The following is an 18,031-nucleotide window of genomic DNA, read 5'->3' as shown; positions in this document are numbered from 1 at the left end:
ACCAAAAGAGAAGGCGTCTTAGATTGTCCCACATTGTTTCACCTCATGTCTATATTCTTAACATTAACATGCTAGGTAGGGGTGGTTGGCAACTGGTAGTATAAGTATCAAGAGATAATTATTTAATTGAGTACACTAGAAACATGGAAACAATCTCAATTACAAAAACTATATTCCTTCTCCAGATTTGGATATTGCTAAATGTTTCCTCCAGTTTTGCTCAGTCAATTTCCAGCATTTAGGAAGCTCCAACTTCCATCACGAATCGTTGGCCCTGAATCTGTTGCGTTCGATAAAAAAGGCGATGGACCTTACACTGGTGTTGCAGATGGCAAAATAGTCAAATATGAAGGTCCAAAAATTGGATTCACTGATTTTGCTATAACATCACCAAATAGGTAACTAAATTCAATTTCTAAGCTTGACTTTTTTTTTTTTTTTTTGGAAAACTCGGTGAGCACTTTGTGCACACTGGGAAAACCCCCATTGTGTAATAGCCTGCAAACCACATAGGAGATATAAACCGCATTAGGCAAGCCCTATGCAACAGACTCACAAGGCATTGAGGGGGGATCGATTCCGGGTCATCCAAACCAACTGAGTCATCCTAAAGGATTAACTTTTATTTTTTTCTTGTCCTTATTTTATGCACTTTTAGGACCAAGATAAGATGTGATGGCACAAATGACCTAAAATCACAACGAATATGTGGGAACCTGTTGGGGCTTGAGTTTTACAGAAAAACTGGTGACCTCTACACAGTTGATGCATATTATGGCCTTTTGGTGGTTGGACCAACTGGAGGACTTGCTACACAACTTGTTACTAGCTTTGAGGGTACTCGTTTTGGCTTTCTCGATGCACTAAACATCGACCAAAAAACCGGAGTCATTTATTTTGTAGATGCAGGAGCAATATTCCGGATTGGGTTTGTCTCTCTAAAACTTATTTTGCAAAAACTACATTTAATATGCAAAAAGAGGTAAACTAACTGAATTTGAAACTACTTGGCAGCAGCAGGACTAAAATAGTTGAAAGGGAGATTGTTCAAGTATGATATAAGAACAAAACAAGTCACTTTATTGCTAAGTGGACTTTCAGGGCCAGTAGGGTTGTCACTCTGCAAGGATAGTTCATATGTCTTGATCACAGAATATATTGCTCAAAGAATTCGGAGGTTTTGGCTCAAAGGTTCAAAAGCAAATTCATTCGATGGTTTCAGAAAGGTTGAAGGAATTCCAGATAACATAAGAAGGACTGTGTTGGGGGACATTTGGGTGGCTATTGCCAACACGAAACAAAATGTCACATATTCGATAAGACAAGGGATCAATCAGTTGGGAAAGGTTGTGGAAATGCGTAACTTCACAGCTCAATATAATGATACTCCTCTTGGGATTACTTTAGTTAAAGAATATAAAGGCAAGCTTTATGTTGGGTCTTTAGACCAGAACTTCATTGGTGTTTACAGAGCTTATGTTGGGTCTTTAGACCGGAACTTTGCCGGAGTTTACACAGTTTGATGTCTTCCGCTTTTCAATAATAAGCTTTATGATATATAGAGCATTTAGGGTACTACCTACAACAAATAAAAATGCTGCAGATAACACTTATATCTGTACTATATCTGCATAGTGATCTTGAACCTACAAAAGTAATTTCTTACTAATAAAATTATGCATTTTCCATGTAATATCAATTCCCAGTTGGTTAATGTATACAAAATTTTAGTTTTTCTTTTCACCCTTAGTACTTTTGACATTTCTACTCACCTATTGGAATAGGAATCACACTAGGTGGCAGGTCTAGTTTGTATGATATTGATGAAAAAACTACAGTTGCTTGAACCCAAAGAAAATATTATACACAATTGTCGGAGGCATCTGCTGGTCTATTGATGAAACAACTACAGTTTTTTTAGAAAAAGCTTTAAAATGTTTTGGTGCCATGAATGATTTGAAATACTATAACAATTCATCTCATCTAGTTTAGATATTAAAATGGTTCAGCAGGGAAATAGGATTAATGACTTAATTTGGGAAAGTTTCATCACTTACTAGACTGTGTAGCTGAAGCTAACTAATTATATGGCTAGGTGACCACAGAGGTTTGGCATTGAAATTTTCTTTCGATAGCCCCCCCCCCCCCCCCTCATTGTCAACTCGAAAAGAGAGGGAAGCTAGTAAATAAGAGGCTTTTGATCAGTGCCAGATTAAAAAATTTGATGTTGTGAATTCTTGGTTAAAAATTAAAATCCCAAATTTTGAAATGTATATGTAACTCTCTCTATACTTGTTATTACAAATATATAGGTTTTCACTTCATAACACTTTTATATATGTCGAATCAGCAAACTCATTGTAAGATTTGTCATTGTTGTGATAGATTGTCTCATATTGGTTGAGGAAAGGAGTTGTCTCCTTATATGATCTTGAACAAACATCGAGCTAAATTTTGATATGGTTGAGTTAGACCCACGGTCTAATTTTTTATATGATATCAGAGAGGTAAACTTATCCCTAATTCTTGGTTTATTCAATGTTGAGCCATCATCTAATCAAATCTGGCAGGGAGGGAGGGAGGGGGAAAGGGTGTTTGGGTCAACTATTGAGATTAAATTAGACCCAATCTATTTCCTTTAACATGCTAGGGGCGGTGGGCAATTGCTAGTATAAGTATCAACAGCATATCGTTTTACTGAGTACACCAGAAAGATGGAAACGGTCTCAATTAGAAAAACAGTATTGTTCGTCCAGATTTGTATCATGCTAAATGTTTCTCCCAGCATTGCTTGGTGTCGATTCCCTGCATTTAGCAAGCTCCAACTTCCATTACAAATAATAGGTCCCGAAGCTTCTGCTTTTGATAGAAAAGGTGGTGGACCTTACACAGGTATTGCAGATGGCAGAATAGTCAAATATCAAGGTCCAAAAGCTGGCTTCACTGATTTTGCTGTTACATCACCAAATAGGTAAAATTTTCACATTAAAAAAGAGTTAACTCCCCCTTCGTCTATTTCCATACTCAAAGTTCAATATTCTTTTGTTTTCCCTATACTGTTCCTCTTCAGGACCAAGGCAAAATGTGATGGAAAAAATGGCCCAGAATTACAACAAATATGTGGAAGACCATTTGGCCTTGGATTTTACTACAAAACTGGTGATCTCTACATAACTGATGCATTTTATGGACTCGTGGTGATTGGACCAAACGGAGGGCTTGTTACACGTGTTCCTAGCTTTCAGGGAAGGAATTTTGCTTTTCTCGATGCACTAGATATCGACCAAAGTAAAGGAGCAGTTTATTTTGTAGATTCTGGAGCTATATTCCTGACTGGGTTAGTTGCTCAAAAACTTATATTATGTCCAATTTAATTTTTCTAATAGTACATTGAATATTCTTAAGAAAGAGGGGACACTAACTCAAGCAAAATAACTTGAAAACTTTTGGCAGCAACAGGACTAGAGTAGCTGAAAGCGGAGATACATCAGGGAGATTGTTCAAGTATGATATAGGAACAAAACAGGTCACATTATTGCTAAGTGGACTGTCAGGGCCAATTGGGGTGGCACTCAGCAAAGATAATTCATATGTTTTGATCACAGAATATATTACTCAAAGAATTCAGAGGTTTTGGCTCAAAGGCGCAAAAGCAAATTCATCAGATGTTTTCGCAAATGTTGATGGAATTCCAGATAACATTAAGAGGACTGTGTTGGGGGACTTTTGGGTGGCTATTTCCAACACGAAACAACCTACTACATTTTCACTAGGACAAAGGATCAATCGATTCGGAAGGGTCGTGGAAACATGTAATTTCACAGATCAATATAAGAGTCCTAATGGGATAACTGAAGTTCAAGAATATAAAGGAAAGCTTTATGTTGGGTCTTTAGACCAGAACTTCGTTGGTGTTTCTAGAGTTTGATGTCTTCTATCTTTCAAGAATAAGCTTTATGATATAAAGCATTTACTATCTACACTTAAAAAAGGCTGTAGACCTTACTTACAGCATAACAATTGTATTACCTGGACACTAATCTTGAACTTACAAATGAAATTGTGGACTATTCAAACTAAGCATTTTCATGGAATGTCAATTCCCAGTTAGTTGATTTACACAGAATTTTAATTTATCAATTACCCAAAGCACTTTGGATATTTTTAGCCGCCTATTGGGATACGAACCACACTTGGTAGCAGGTCTAGTTTCAATCATCCACAGGGATCTGTGACTTGTTTTACCATTACAATTGGACTACTGATCATCCAGAGTTGTTTTGGATGGTAAGTGGTTTTTGAAGTAACATCTTTGCTTGTACTATTATTTTACCTAACTCTGTGCAAATTTCCACCATCTCTAGAACCTATGAACTTAGCTTTCCCTACCCTCACTCCCTCTTTTTAATAGAGCAAAGAAAAGGAAAAAGAACAGGTGGAGGCTTGATATGGTTTATAGTCAAACAGGTCCTTCCGAATAATAGTTATTCCTCCCTTTGTTCTAATTGCAAGGTTTATTTTCATTTATTTTCCTTCTTTTTGAACCGTTACTCTTTACATGAAATATCATATGCTTCCTCTTTAAGAAAGAAAAATGCAACGGCAATAATGGCCTTAATACACAAACCAATATGTGGAGGACCCTGATCCTTCAGTTTCACTACCTAATTAGTGACCTATACCTGGATGATATCAGTCATGGCCTCAAGGTTGTTCTTGACAGATGAACTACCCGAAGATAGGCAGTGCCTTTTGCCTATTGTGGCTTACTATACTTCAATAATGATGCCAGCGTTATTTACTTAATAATTTCAGGAGCCATTACGCTCCAGGTTCGACAATCTCATATTCCATCTTCATCTTTCTAATGATTATAAAAGTAAAGGGATTAACTTAATATGCTTAGCAGTAGAATAACTGTGCAACAGAAAACTGCTTGCTGAAATAGGGCCTGAATCATTTTACAGGCAGCTCAGAAATACAGGCAAAGGCACAGGGAGCAATTGATACTGCAGAAGATCAAATGCGCATGAACAAGCAATGTTGGCTACATCACTGTAGTTGTTTATATGATCTTGGTGGTTAATAACCAATGAAAACATATGGAATATTAGCATCTGTTCAGACACTCATAAAATTAAGAGGTTTTAACTATTTATTTTTCCACACTAATCATTAATCATGTCCTAGTAAACTGCTTACTGTTATCTCTCACATTTTAGGCATTTCAAAACGAAGAAATATATCACATCAAAAACTTCTTACATGACTAGGAATCTACAGGAGCACTTCTTTACAGCACTAGAGAATTAAGCCACCGATTAGTCGCGAAGAGTCTTTATATCATCCACAAGTTCTTGAAGTTCCTCCATTGTCACACTCAGGAGGCCTACAAGATGAAATGCAAGATTTAGCACGCAAATATATCAAGTGCATTGTCAGACAATTAAATTGAGTTTGCCAGAATGCTGACCTTTATCGTTATTCATTCTATACAGTTCACCATTTGAAATGCGACTTTTCTTTGCTCTTGGGTGCTCAGTATTATCCATCATTTTGGTTGTCAATGTCTCCAATTTGGTATGAAAATCTGATGCAGTCCGTACTAATTCTGGAAGAAACAGCCAATTAAGGGCACCATATTCAATAACTTTTCAATGAATGTACTGGAATTATATCATTAAGCACAAAACCTTGCAAAAGGAAAGTTTCAAAGAGATCTTCCCTATTAAAGATTTCTCAATATGGAATGTAATCACCAGTTCAAATCCATAAAGGAGTTACATAATGAGCTGAAGTAGGAAAAGTTTAGAAGCAGAAGCTAGATTAAGTCGATTCTACTCTCAAATTTAAGAGATGTTAGATGATCAGCACATTATTCATTAACACACAGAGAATTCCCACACCTATTTTTCTCACAAGCTACAACCACACCATACACAAAGGCAATCTTCTATGTAGTCTAAGATGACATGTCTAATTTCTGCTCTTTTTCTATCTTCTTTCCTTCTTTTCTGCTTTTCTGTTGCCAGGTTATAGAAGCTAAGTCAAGGTGCAGAACCACAAAAATCGATCACACACATGACTCAGTGCAGAAACTGAATTTACCATACTTGGCTGGACCTCCTTAGGAAGAGCAAGGAAGCGATTAATAACAAGGTGTCAAAATACCAAGTCATTCAAGGTCTTGACAAAGGAAGAACAGTAACCTATATTAATTAGTGAAGAGGAAAAAAAACAAAAATGCATAGATTATAGTCAATATCAAAGGAAGGTATAGTTCATATAAAAATCCGGATCATTTGCAGTAACATGTATCTGTTGTTCGCCCAGCTGCTGAAGGTTATGACCCAAATTATGAAAGAGGGAATATCTAGTCATAAATACAACATAAATGTTGTTTTCACTTTTCAGTAATAAAGACTTGTATCTAAGGAAAGGTAACCAGACTGTGCTTCTCTGTTTCCCAAAACGATGTTTCATGATTCTCAAGTCAAGAAGCATTTCCAGAGTTGAGCGAATAATTTACCTTCAAACTTCTCATTCACTGACTGTTGCTGATACAACTCTAATGCTTCAGTAAGAGAGGTAGCAGAGCGACCACTTAACATGGACTGCCTTTCCAGTGCTTGTAGTTCTCTGTTAAGCTCAGCAGACTCTTTCCCCACCTGCATAGATCATAAATTGCAAAGGAATAAAATTATAAATTTATATAGAAATGAGGCATCTACTAATTTTCTGAGGACTGCCTACCTGAGAAAGTTTGTTCCTTAAGAAATCCAACTTTGAGTCTATTTCCGGATTCTCAATACCATTAGTATCAAGTGAAGAGCCGCTGGATGGTCCATCCTAGATAAACATCCCAAAAGTAATATTAATTCATAGAGATGAGTAATTACTGTCTACTAACAATCAGCAAATAACGAATCAGCTTTTACCAAATAACAATTAAAGAATAAAATGCATGAAGCATGGTCACCAAGATTGAGATTTCATTCCATTCAGGCATTCTTCTCATCTAAAGAGCTCCATTTAGTCCCAATCAGACGAATTACCAATAGTAATTGATACTTATATTCCTTCCACTTTCCAATAATTGTATATGGATTCAACTGCAGGTTGCAATAGATGATAGTTGCCTTTCCAATTGTGCACCTTCAGTATAATGTGCACTGGGAAGTGGGAAGCACGTTCTTCAACCCACGTCCATATGAACAACTTGCATGAATCTTCTCCGCTCCTACTTTTTATCCTTTTACTATTTTCTACATATAAATTTGGCTACAAAATTGAACCAAGCTGAATGTAATGACTCTCCTGGTCATTTCTGTGGTTTGCCTTTTATGTGTCGCTTAGAGCGTTCATGTAGCAACCCCAAGTCATTTATGACTTGCTGGGACTGACAGTTCAGTCATCTGGTCGTTCGTTTGGTTATTGTGCGAGTTTTTGTGTTTTTGGAGCTTATGAACCTTGAACGATCATTTTCGATCAAAAATTCAAGAAGATGACATCTGAATCCAATTTTGACGATTCCATCAGCTCCGAAAGGGTCATTTCTAGGCTAGTAGCATGGTCGGCATGGCTCCCGAGGTTTTCAGTGTGAGTCGGTGCGATTAGGCGTTTTAACTTTAAGTTTAAACCTAAATTTAACTTTAGTCAACATTCTAAGTAAACGCACTCAGATGAGAATTCCATTAGTGCGGTTAACTCCGGAATGTCGAGTTTGGTCTAGATTGACCCTTCGTTCACGTCCCGAGGTTTCCGATATTTTTTCGAGCCCTTTTGTGGTTTTTGATTTAAAATGGCGGTTGGGTGTGGGACCCACTTTTTGTCAAGATGACCTCGTATGGAAATTTTGATTGTGTCATTGAGTCCGGAATATCAAATTTGGTATGGTTGCATATCTCATCTGCGTGCATGGGGTTCCGAACTAGTTCGGAGCACCCCGTCAGAGTTTTTAAGTTTTCGAAAAATAGGCTGAAATCTGGTGTATTTAGTGCAGAAAATCAGCACCCTTTTCCAAACTTAAAAATCTAATATCTCCCTCATCAGTCATCTCTCAACCGAATTAGGCGATTCGAAGTGTGGGAGCTTCATATTTTTGGTGGCTTCGCTGTAGAGTGTTCGGAAGTTGTTGGGTGCACGTCGTTCGAGATAAATTTGATTATAAACCTGACTGTTAGGCCCTTTTTCGAGATTTTGTTTTTGGCCTCCTTGTTTTGGTCATATCTCACTCATTTTAGCTCGGTTTTGGGTGATTCGAAGTCCCACGTGTTGGGAATTATCGTGGCTACGTCGTGGAGTGTTCAAGGAGTGTTGGGCACCATTCGATTCTTGTAAATTCCGAGTTTAGACTGCTGCATGTTTTCTTTTAAGTTGATTAAAGTGTGGTTTTCTTGCATGTTGGGTTTTGCGGCGTTTTGAGCCTCGAATTGTGTTCCATTTTGGAACACAAGTTTGGGGTACTGTTTTGAGTCTCTTGACAGAGTCAAATCCAGACAGTTCGGTGCGGTCCCACGATTCCCGTTTTGACTCCAAAATTGACCCGTCTCCGTTTGTTGTGATTTTGGTGTCTAAACGACCATACTAACGTTGTGATCATATATTTGATAGAGTGACCGCATTCAAAGGTCGTTCGGGAAGGAAAAGCTCTGGCAAAGTGATTTGGAGCACGCGCGATCGGCCTTAAGGTAGGCTACGGCTTCCTTTCTATTAGATTGAGCTTAATTATGTAAAAACATGTCAATTGGAGTGAATTGGGGGGGGGGGGGGTACTAGTTTCCTACTTTACTTTGATTAGATACCTTATGTTAGGATCGATTGGCCATATTTCGGGTGTAGTACCATGTTAACCGATTTAGTAGAGTTCTATACTTATGTGCTAAATGCTATTGTATGTTTGTATGCTATGTGTTGTATGCTTTGTTCATCCTTAACCGTAAGCATGATGTCCTTAGTCTAGGTTAGGCTAGCATTGCCCTAGACTTATGACTCGTGTGGGATGGATAGCCTTGACTTTCTGCCGGCGTCGTTCGGATGACTTAGCTCCTTGTAGACTTGAGTCTGATAGTTTGAGCCTTAGATTAGGCGTTATCGCTGCTTGCTGCACTTCTGTATCTTCTCCCTCTAATTCTGCAGTTCCAACATGTTCTCGAAGGTTCAGTGCATCACTAAAGGCGTGGGATTGAGATAGTATAGGCTTGGATCTTTTTCTGTGATTTCTTAGAGTGGACGATATTCCACAATGGTTGTTGTTGGATTGGATCCTATTAGAGATACCATCACCCCGAAGTCGTTCTTTCTAGCTGGGCTGGGAGCGTATCACTGGCTGGGTATACTCGGTGATTTTGGCGATCGCCCCCGGGCCTCTCTTTCTAGCTGGGCTAGGATTGTGCTACTGGTTGGGTGTCCCCGGGTCGCTCTTTCTAACTGGGCTGGGAGTTGACTGCATGGTAGGACAATCGCGCTATCTACCTCACCCACGGGTCCCTCTTTCCAGCTGGGCAGGGAGTGGACTGTTTAGTTGGGTGTCCCCTGGGGTACTCTTTCTAGCTGGGCTGGGAATGCACTGCTGACTGGGTGGAGTCTAATGGATTATCTTGGTTACTTTAGACTGGGTGCCCGATTTTTTTCTTTCTCAATAGACTTAGCTATTTTGTGTACCTGTCGAGCTTATAGGGGTTCATTAAGGTTTTATTTAACTTTGCGCACGAGTGTACCTTCTGGGCTTATGGGGTCTAGTTAGATTTAGTTGAGTTGTACTTAGTTTATTTCTGGTATGGTCGTGTGCTTCATATCTGCTTTGACCTCTCTGTGTCTAGATTCTATCATTTCTTAGTGTTTTTACCCCTTTTGCTCAGTCGGCCTTTAATGCCTACTGAGTACCTTTTGTTTTGGTACTCATGCTACGCTTTGCATCTATTTCGTGATGCAGGTCCCAATACCAGTTACCAGCGGTGATTAGCTTCAGCCTTCTTTTGCAACTGTGATTAGGAGACGAGGGTGAGTACTTGGCGTTTTGGGTTTGTCTTGTCTCCTTCTTTTGTTTTAGCTAGTTTTGTTGCCTTTGAGACATGCTTTGTTGTGGTCCACTTTTGGGACTTGTACTCTTTATTAGATAACTCTGTACTAGTGACTTCCAGGTTCTGGGAGGAATTTCTGTATATATTTATTTTGAGTTGCTTCCACCTTGTTGTCCTTGTTTAGATTATTGTTTTTGCTAGTTTCTGCCCTTACACTTATTACTTGATGTTCTGGGTTACGGGTTGGCTTACCTACTGGTAGGGTATAGTAGGTGCCATCATGACTCGAGAAATCGGGTCGTGACACTGAGTCACAGTGTTCCCTACCTGTTTGGCATCACAGAAAGACTCTAACCATCTGGGTTACCAGGTTCTCCTATTTCCCAGGGAGTGGAAACGGTCAAAGAGCCAGTGGTCAATCATCTCATAGAAACAGTTTTCTTTTGTTCTCAGACTCCATATCTGAACTTGAGATGTGCTATTGAAACAAAATTTGGCAGAATAATTAAACAAATCACCTCCAAAATTTACTTGATCTCCTTGTAGGAAAACAGTAATTATGAAAGTCTGGTTTCTTGTATATTGAGTTATGACAAAAGAAAAAGTTACCATTGCAATCAGATCTACAGCATGACAATTGATGCATATATTAAAGATCCAATGGTAAATTGTTTTGATGCTTCAAATAACTTGTTTTAGATGTAAAATCTATGTAGACTATAAATATGTCTTAAACCAAAGGATGACATATAAATAAAGGACATTATAAAATTTACCAAGTGACAGATTGGATTTCCAATATGCAGAAAATGAAACTATACATTTCAATATGAGACAAATGACAACCGAGGTAAAGAAAAAAACACAGGATATCCATAATAGAGAACGTACAGCTTTGGGCAAAGAGAACCCTTGTGGAACCGTAAAACAATGGTGCAAAGAGTACTTCTCCCACATGCTCAACCGCTTATCCAGAGCCAACTGGATTATGTTCTTAATGTTAGTCACACCCTACAAATGAACTTTTTGCCTGTCAGTGGCCTGAGCTGCTTAAACTTAACAAAATAATAATCTCAGTCTCAATTTATGTGCACAGTTGAAATTTTGATATTCAAACTTCTAAACTTAAAAACTACCTAAAAATATTATAAATCACAATAATTAACTTTAAAATCTAAAGAAATTCCGGTCAGAAGAAAAACTTGCATGACTTTCAAATTACAACTATGCCATAAATTGGGAGTGAGGGAGTAAGGCACTAAGGACGCACTTGCGTAAAAAAGTATGAACACCAACCTTCTTCAGATCTTCGGATCGATCTGTGCCCTCGGTCTTCAGAAGCTTTGCTGCCTCTCTACAACAGAGCACCATAAGGTAAAATAAACGGCACAAGAGTTGAAACAAATAAGGAATTCGACCGAAGATTACTTGAAAATGAAGACTGGAGAAGGAACTACTTACTGGTGGAAGAAATCGAAAGCATCGTCGACTAAATCGTCGACACAATTGAGTGCCTCGTTGATGAAGAGTTGGGGATTTAGGTTCAATGAATCGAACACCTTCTCGCTCTCGCTGCCTTCCATTTCCAAGCTTCCCAAATTCAATTTCCTCAAGGGTTTGGTGCTTCTGCAATTTCAAATTTCTGATTCCAAAGCCTTTTTGTTCTTTTGCAATGCCCCTCTTCAGTTTCCCGCCAGGTGAGATTGGGCATTTTCTTTTCTCCTTTAATAATAATCCCAAATAGGCAGTAAAACTTTATTGGCCTGCTATTTAAGCTTTATTTTGGTTTTAAAAATATTTCAACTTAATATAGTTTACTAATTGTATTTATTTTGTTTTAATTTAGTTTTCTAATTGTGTTATATTGTTATTGTCTTTTTGGAATTACATTTCATGTGAAGTCCGTCGTGGAAAGTGGAGACAACATATATATATATATATATATATATATATATTATTCATTTTCAGCGCACAAGTATCCGCATTAAAATTCGATTAATATAAATTCACATCATGTTATCGAAAAAATATTTTCTACTAAAAAAAAATTCATATCGGGGACATAAATATTTGCTCCACTTGGTTAACAGTATCTCATTTTTTTGTAATAAAAAACAAAGAAACAACATAATTTTTCTCCATTTTTAATAATTCAAAAGTATATTAATTCCCCTTGATTAATTATTTAGAAAAATTGTGCCAAAAGAATAAATAATTATTCTATTTTCAAAAGTTCAGCAATATTTTATACCCTTTCCCCTAACAACAAAAATACAAATGTTTGGTACCCTCGTGTACTTTTTTTCTTCATTTTTAACATTTATTATTGAACTAAACTATATAACAAATCAAACGAGACACTATTACTTCTTATTTTTTTGTAGAATAAGAAATTTTTTATATTTTGGGCTAGTTCTTTTAGACTAGGCCTATTTTTATTTTTATTCTAGTTTGGTCCGATGATATGGGCCATGGCTTTGTATTTATCTCTTTATTGAATGAATAAAATGGCCACTGGCCAAAAAAAAAATAAAAAAATCTCATAATGAGTAACTTATTGGTATTTATGTTCAGGTCCTTAATTATTCCCAAAAATGTCAAAATGATCTAATAAGTTGCTGATATTTTCATCTAACCCGATAATCCGGAAACTGGTAATGTTTGTGCAACGAATTCGAGGGCTCTTCACGATGACGAAGAAGAGTCCTTGTTCCATTCAAGCTTTATTCGACCTTTGTAAGCAGACTTTTGCGCCTTCTGCAACTTCATCACCTTCTTCTCAAGCTATCCACAAGCTTTATTCGCTTTTGGGTACTTATCTTTTACCCTTTTGCTTAAGAAACCGGTTCCTTTCTATCTCAATGTTTAACATTTTCATTTAGTGTAATAATTCTTGTTTAATGCGACAATTGTGAGCTCCGGAACTGTTTTTATTAAGGAAATTGAGGAAGCGAAGCTATTTAAGCTCATAATATTGATGTTAGATGTGGATTATGATGAATGAAGTCGATTAAGGGGTGGGGGTTGGTGCAAGGCATAGCTGCCAAACCCCTTGAAAGAGTGATCAGATTATGAGAATGTAGGAAAAAACTGCTAAGAAAGGAAGTTGATTTACAAAATGTTGTATGAGTGGCAATAGTTAACATAGAGAAATTTGCATTTTTTTTCACTATTATGGTAATCGAATACTTATTTTGCTGTTTCTATCACATACAAACGTGCAAAGTGTGCAAGAAAGTAATGGGGATTGTTATACGTATTTAAAATTGAAGTTCAGGAAAGGTACTGTTTATGGTATCATAGACTGTGTATTACAAGAGGTTTAACTTTTTTTTCTAGATACAATTGGTCCTGAAGATGTTGGACTGAAAGATGGAAGCCTGGAGGATGAAAGAGGTCATGGTCTTTTTGGACTCAATGTCTTCAACAGGGTGGATCGCTGGGCTCAACCGATAACATACGTGGATATACACGAGGGTCAAAACTTTACTGTAAGATATTGTTCTTATTTAGCTGCATTGCATGTGTATTTGTCAAATGCATTTACATGGTCTCTCATTGTATTGTTATTTGAATGATTTATCCTCGTGTCAACACAGCCTTTAATAATGTACTACTTAAGGACAAAACATGATATCCTCACTATTTGTATGTTAACAGTGAGATTTTTTTTGGATCGCCACCATCGAACCTTTTGAAAAAAAAAACATACAAATTTAATTGGACGCATGCAAGGACATTCTAAAATACACCGACTTTAAAGCCTGAATGAACAGGTCTACTTTTATGGTTAAAAAATAATTCTTCAAGTTATATTGTAGGAAAATTTCGATGTCAGACGTAAGACGTTTATCGACATCATGCCTTCGTTGCTTTATCTCTAGCAGTATCAAATGTGTGGTTTTTCATTAGATGAGTATTTCAAGCTTATGTAATATCTACGACAAACTCAATTGGAAATGATGTATGCAGATGTGTATGTTTTGTTTCCCAACTTCTGCTGTCATTCCATTGCATGATCATCCTGGAATGACTGTTTTGAGTAAAGTCCTCTATGGATCCTTGCACGTAAAAGCTTATGATTGGGTTGAGCCAGCTTGCATCAGGAAAAGTGAACGTGTTGGTCATCCTACAGGTTAGTCTTAAACGAACTTCAAATGTTTTAAGGGCTTCTAAAATCCTCTCTAGGTATGACGAGGAGCCAAAGAAATAAAGCATTTACATTCTTTTCATTAGAGTACTCACGAAGTGAACTTCAAAGAATCTAAATTTTTGTGGGTGTGGATGATAAAGTGGCCAGAAGTCACTTCATTGACTTGATATCACGACCATTAGTTATATATAGAAACTTTTCCAGGCAAAGCAGACAAAACTATTAACATGGAAGTTTAATATATTTCCTTAGATCATCTTGCCACCGAGGCTCCGCAATATGTTAGCGAACTTTTAGATCCAGCAAAGTTTCTATATGGTCCAGAAATTGTATGGTAAAGAATTTGAGAACTACAGATGTTCAAATAGCACAGGATTTGCATTCATAGCAATTCAGGATATTTTTTTTGATAATAAAGCAATTCAGGATTTTTTTTTTGATAATAAAGCAATTCAGGATATGCTCAAGTCTTTCTTTTAGCTTCACCAATTTGTATGGCACTTATATTTGACGGTCTTGTCAACTCGACCATGTCCATTATGGTCCCTCTTCTGTGGCTGTTATGTGTTCAGTGGACTTGAAATTTGTTAGGTACCATGTAGTTACTTAGATGTCCTCATTTCTTTCAAATAGCATCATGATAAGAGATCACCCTTTTACTTAACTACAAATTTTTCTTTTATAAGGTTCTTAATGAGGAAATTTCTTGCACTTTAGAGTTATTTTTGAAATTTTATAATTTAAACTTCATGATAGAAGTTGTAAGAGGATGGTATATGACTACAACACTTGTCTAGCAAAGTACTATTACTATAGACACTTGGCAAGTGGAAAGTGGAGGTAGCTGAAGTTGATGGTGTAGTGAACTTTATCCAATATGCCAAATGATCCTCATTATTAACGTGGAAAACACTTCTTATATTCAGATATGTAAGATGTTTTAATCTGGATCTGAAAATACTCTTGTCATGTGGGCTCAATTATTTGAGAAAAGAGTGTTTTACTGTCCTAGGCCACTGACGTTTTCTTTTTTGTTTTTATTTAACTTCATTTGAACAACTTTCCTGGTGAAACCCTTCGGTCACTGTTGAAACTGAAAAGGGAATGTTGTGAATTGACCACCTTACTTGTTTGGAAAATTGATACTTCTATGATTCTTGTTTGAACTTGCAGATTTTGCATATTTGTCTAGCACACACTTGGATCCAGCAACACCTTATTGACCAAATAGTAGCAGACAAACTTACCGATCCCTTTTGTCTATAGTTCTTTCGATTGCATCATTGTCTTTAGAGCGATAACTCCTTGTATATGAATGGCCGAATCCCTCCATCGTGGCCCACTTTCCTTTTGGCTAGAATTCATACCCACTACTCCTCTCTCTCTCTGTCTCTCTCTCTCTCAAATGACAGATCTGTTCTGCTCCCATCCATCGTTATTTGATACACAGCATAACCATTCTTAGTTGTTGAGGCAGCTGCCTGTACATTCTCTGCTTTTGAAATATATGTCTTTCTCATTCTTTTTACCCACTAATTATGCCATGCTGATTGTCAGAAAACACATCTCTCTTGGCGGAACTCTCATCACTACCATCACCGCATGCAGTGATATCTTCAGTGCCATAACTTCTTCCCTCTTCAATAGTTACCATGATAAATTCTTGATCCCAAGTATATCCACAAAACTCATCTTCAATTGCTGGAGGTGTAAAAGTTTTGCAATTTAGAGGATAGTACTGAAGATTTGATGTACTAAATGTCAACCTGGATTAATAACTGAAATTCTTAATTTCTTATTTTTTGAGGATTGGCGCTTTTATTATGAATCACCTTCAGATTTCTATGGATGAAATTTAGGTTGCAGCTTGTTGACTTTGGTAAGCAAGAGAGATACATTCTTCTAACATGACAGAACTATCTTGCATTATGATTTATAGTAGAGCTTGCGTTTTTGGAGAATCCTGTATTTCAGCATTATGAGTTCATGTAAGTTGGGGTTTATTTCGTTTTTGGTAAAAAATATCAGTGTTTTGCTGTTTGCTATTCTTCATTTCATCATATTTATATTGATCATGTTTAACATATCTACAAGTGATGGTTGAAAAATTTCTGGTTCCAGTTTTCTTGTTTCGGCAACACTTGTTTAGCAAGCCCACTCATTAGCTCAATTATTTTTTGCAATCTATCTGCTAGTGCTTGATCCATTTCATTTGGAGTCTGTCAAGCTTGAGTCCAGTAGTTTTGAGCTGAGCTGGACTGAGCCCCGTTGAGATTCTACTTTCTTCACCTTGTGCACTATAGCAGTTTACTGTTTTGTCCTAGTTGTTGGTGCTTTCCTCAGTATATTTTTACTTCAAAAAAATCTTTGTTGACGTATATTCTTTCACTGATTAAGAGGTATGCTCTTAAATGTTTGCACTTCATGTACAATCCTCGTCAAAATTGATATCCACCAGCACTGTGTTAAACACTGAATCATAGCACTCGACATGCATTTGCATATCCTTTTGGTATTGCTAATTCAAAGTGAAATAGTATCTCTGAAATTTTCTTCTGGGTATTATCTCTGATAATATGCAAAAAATTGCTGATTTTGATAGTTATTATACTATCTTATTTTCCCTACTTTTTTCCATTTTTTGTAGATCCTTGTGATTTACTACAAATGAAAAGCATTAAGAAAAAGAAACATGATGTATTTATTTGACAGTGAGACTGGCTAGGTTGGCAGTTGATAAGGTCGTAAATGCACCAAATGATACATCCATTTTGTATCCCAAGAGTGGAGGGAATCTGCACTGTTTTACTGCCGTTACACCTTGTGCAGTTCTGGACATTCTTGCTCCTCCTTATCTTGAAGCAGCTGGCAGAAGATGTACCTACTACCATGATTATCCTTATTCCAGCTTTGGTTAGTGTCTATCCTCTTCCATTTTGAAGCCTCGTCTTTCTCAAGGAATGCTTAGCTATTCAGATTGGAGTCAGATGTAATCAGTTTGTTCGAGAGTTGTATTGAGATAACCATGTCATGCATTTGCAGCACATGGAGATGAAATTGTTGATAATGGAAAAGAACAAGAATATGCATGGCTTGCTGTGGTTGATACCCCAGAGGATCTGTACATGCGCCCAGGAAGGTACATGGGTCCAGACATCCAGAGGTAGCAATATGCGTTTTCCTGCATTTGAGTAAGTACGGAGTGTGGATGTTCATGGAGCCCTTTTACTTTGACCCTACCCAAGATTGACCTATACATGATGCTTAACTGATGTGTATCTGTTTTTTCTTCATAATTTTCAAGAAGGCTGTTGATCATGTTAGAATCATGAAAATGCTACAGTATTATATCGTAGTCAAGCCTTTGGCATTGTATATTGGAGTTTGTATTAGTTACTCACTTATGGACTACACTGGGTATGTTGTATTAGTCCCATATGATCCTCATCTGCTACCCCGCATGTCAACAAATTATTTTCCCCAATATTAACTTTTGAGACACGGAATTTAAGATCTTTCAATCACTCCAGTGTTTATTAATATGTCATTCATCTTAGGCGTTGATGCCACTACCTTTTTTATTGTAATTGGAAAGTCTACTGTCAATTGCACTCAAGTTTCCAAGCCTTGATTTACATCAGCAGACAACTCTCATTAAAGACTAATATTAGATGGTCGTTTTTCATGTTTGTGTTTCAGAAGCTCCATTTCCAGCATTATAATCCTATGAGTAGCTTGGGGAACTTTATGGAGATAATTTTTTGATGTGATAATATGAAAGAACCGTCCCTAGTAACATCTGGAGAACTATATATCAAAACGAAAAAAACTGAAATATTTGTTGAACACAACAATT

The 18,031-nt window shown here is 37.0% G+C and overlaps 2 protein-coding genes and 1 pseudogene across 2 annotated transcripts; 2 read left to right on the top strand and 1 right to left on the bottom strand.

The window, feature by feature from the left end:
* Nucleotides 1–143: 143 nt before the first annotated feature.
* Nucleotides 144–4,074, top strand: LOC125832360 (protein STRICTOSIDINE SYNTHASE-LIKE 11-like; annotated as a pseudogene).
* A 1,065-nt stretch (nt 4,075–5,139) lies between these two features.
* On the bottom strand, nt 5,140–11,742 carry LOC125832637 (protein MIS12 homolog). Its single transcript, XM_049511833.1, has 7 exons — nt 11,484–11,742; nt 11,319–11,376; nt 10,914–11,033; nt 6,754–6,849; nt 6,530–6,668; nt 5,474–5,611; nt 5,140–5,389 (listed from the first exon to the last, which is right to left on the bottom strand). Exons 1-7 carry the CDS (start codon nt 11,603–11,605, stop codon nt 5,322–5,324), a joined length of 741 nt encoding a protein of 246 aa, XP_049367790.1. The 5' UTR covers nt 11,606–11,742; the 3' UTR covers nt 5,140–5,321.
* An 868-nt stretch (nt 11,743–12,610) lies between these two features.
* LOC125832592 (plant cysteine oxidase 3) lies at nt 12,611–17,699 on the top strand. The gene is made up of 5 exons (XM_049511782.1): nt 12,611–12,833; nt 13,362–13,513; nt 13,995–14,157; nt 16,888–17,088; nt 17,218–17,699. Exons 1-5 carry the CDS (start codon nt 12,680–12,682, stop codon nt 17,340–17,342), a joined length of 795 nt encoding a protein of 264 aa, XP_049367739.1. The 5' UTR covers nt 12,611–12,679; the 3' UTR covers nt 17,343–17,699.
* Nucleotides 17,700–18,031: the final 332 nt, after the last annotated feature.

The sequence above is a fragment of the Solanum verrucosum genome, unplaced genomic scaffold (genome assembly GCF_900185275.1).
Source record: "Solanum verrucosum unplaced genomic scaffold, falcon-dt-bn FXZP01000009.1, whole genome shotgun sequence".
Classification (NCBI taxonomy): domain Eukaryota; kingdom Viridiplantae; phylum Streptophyta; class Magnoliopsida; order Solanales; family Solanaceae; genus Solanum; species Solanum verrucosum.
Note: the sequence above shows the minus strand (reverse complement) of the source record. Positions and strands in the feature narration are given on the sequence as shown.

Excerpts from the sequence above, each read along its gene's own strand:
- LOC125832637 (XM_049511833.1), bottom strand. The coding sequence starts at position 11,605 with ATGGAAGGCAGCGAGAGCGAGAAGGTGTTCGATTCATTGAACCTAAAT. Across the intron at positions 11,034-11,318 it reads GATCCGAAGATCTGAAGAAG|GGTGTGACTAACATTAAGAA; the intron begins GTTGGTGTTCAT and ends GTTCATTTGTAG. Across the intron at positions 5,390-5,473 it reads TAGAATGAATAACGATAAAG|GCCTCCTGAGTGTGACAATG; the intron begins GTCAGCATTCTG and ends TTCATCTTGTAG.
- LOC125832592 (XM_049511782.1), top strand. The coding sequence starts at position 12,680 with ATGTTTGTGCAACGAATTCGAGGGCTCTTCACGATGACGAAGAAGAGT. Across the intron at positions 14,158-16,887 it reads ACGTGTTGGTCATCCTACAG|TGAGACTGGCTAGGTTGGCA; the intron begins GTTAGTCTTAAA and ends TTTATTTGACAG. Across the intron at positions 17,089-17,217 it reads TTATCCTTATTCCAGCTTTG|CACATGGAGATGAAATTGTT; the intron begins GTTAGTGTCTAT and ends ATGCATTTGCAG.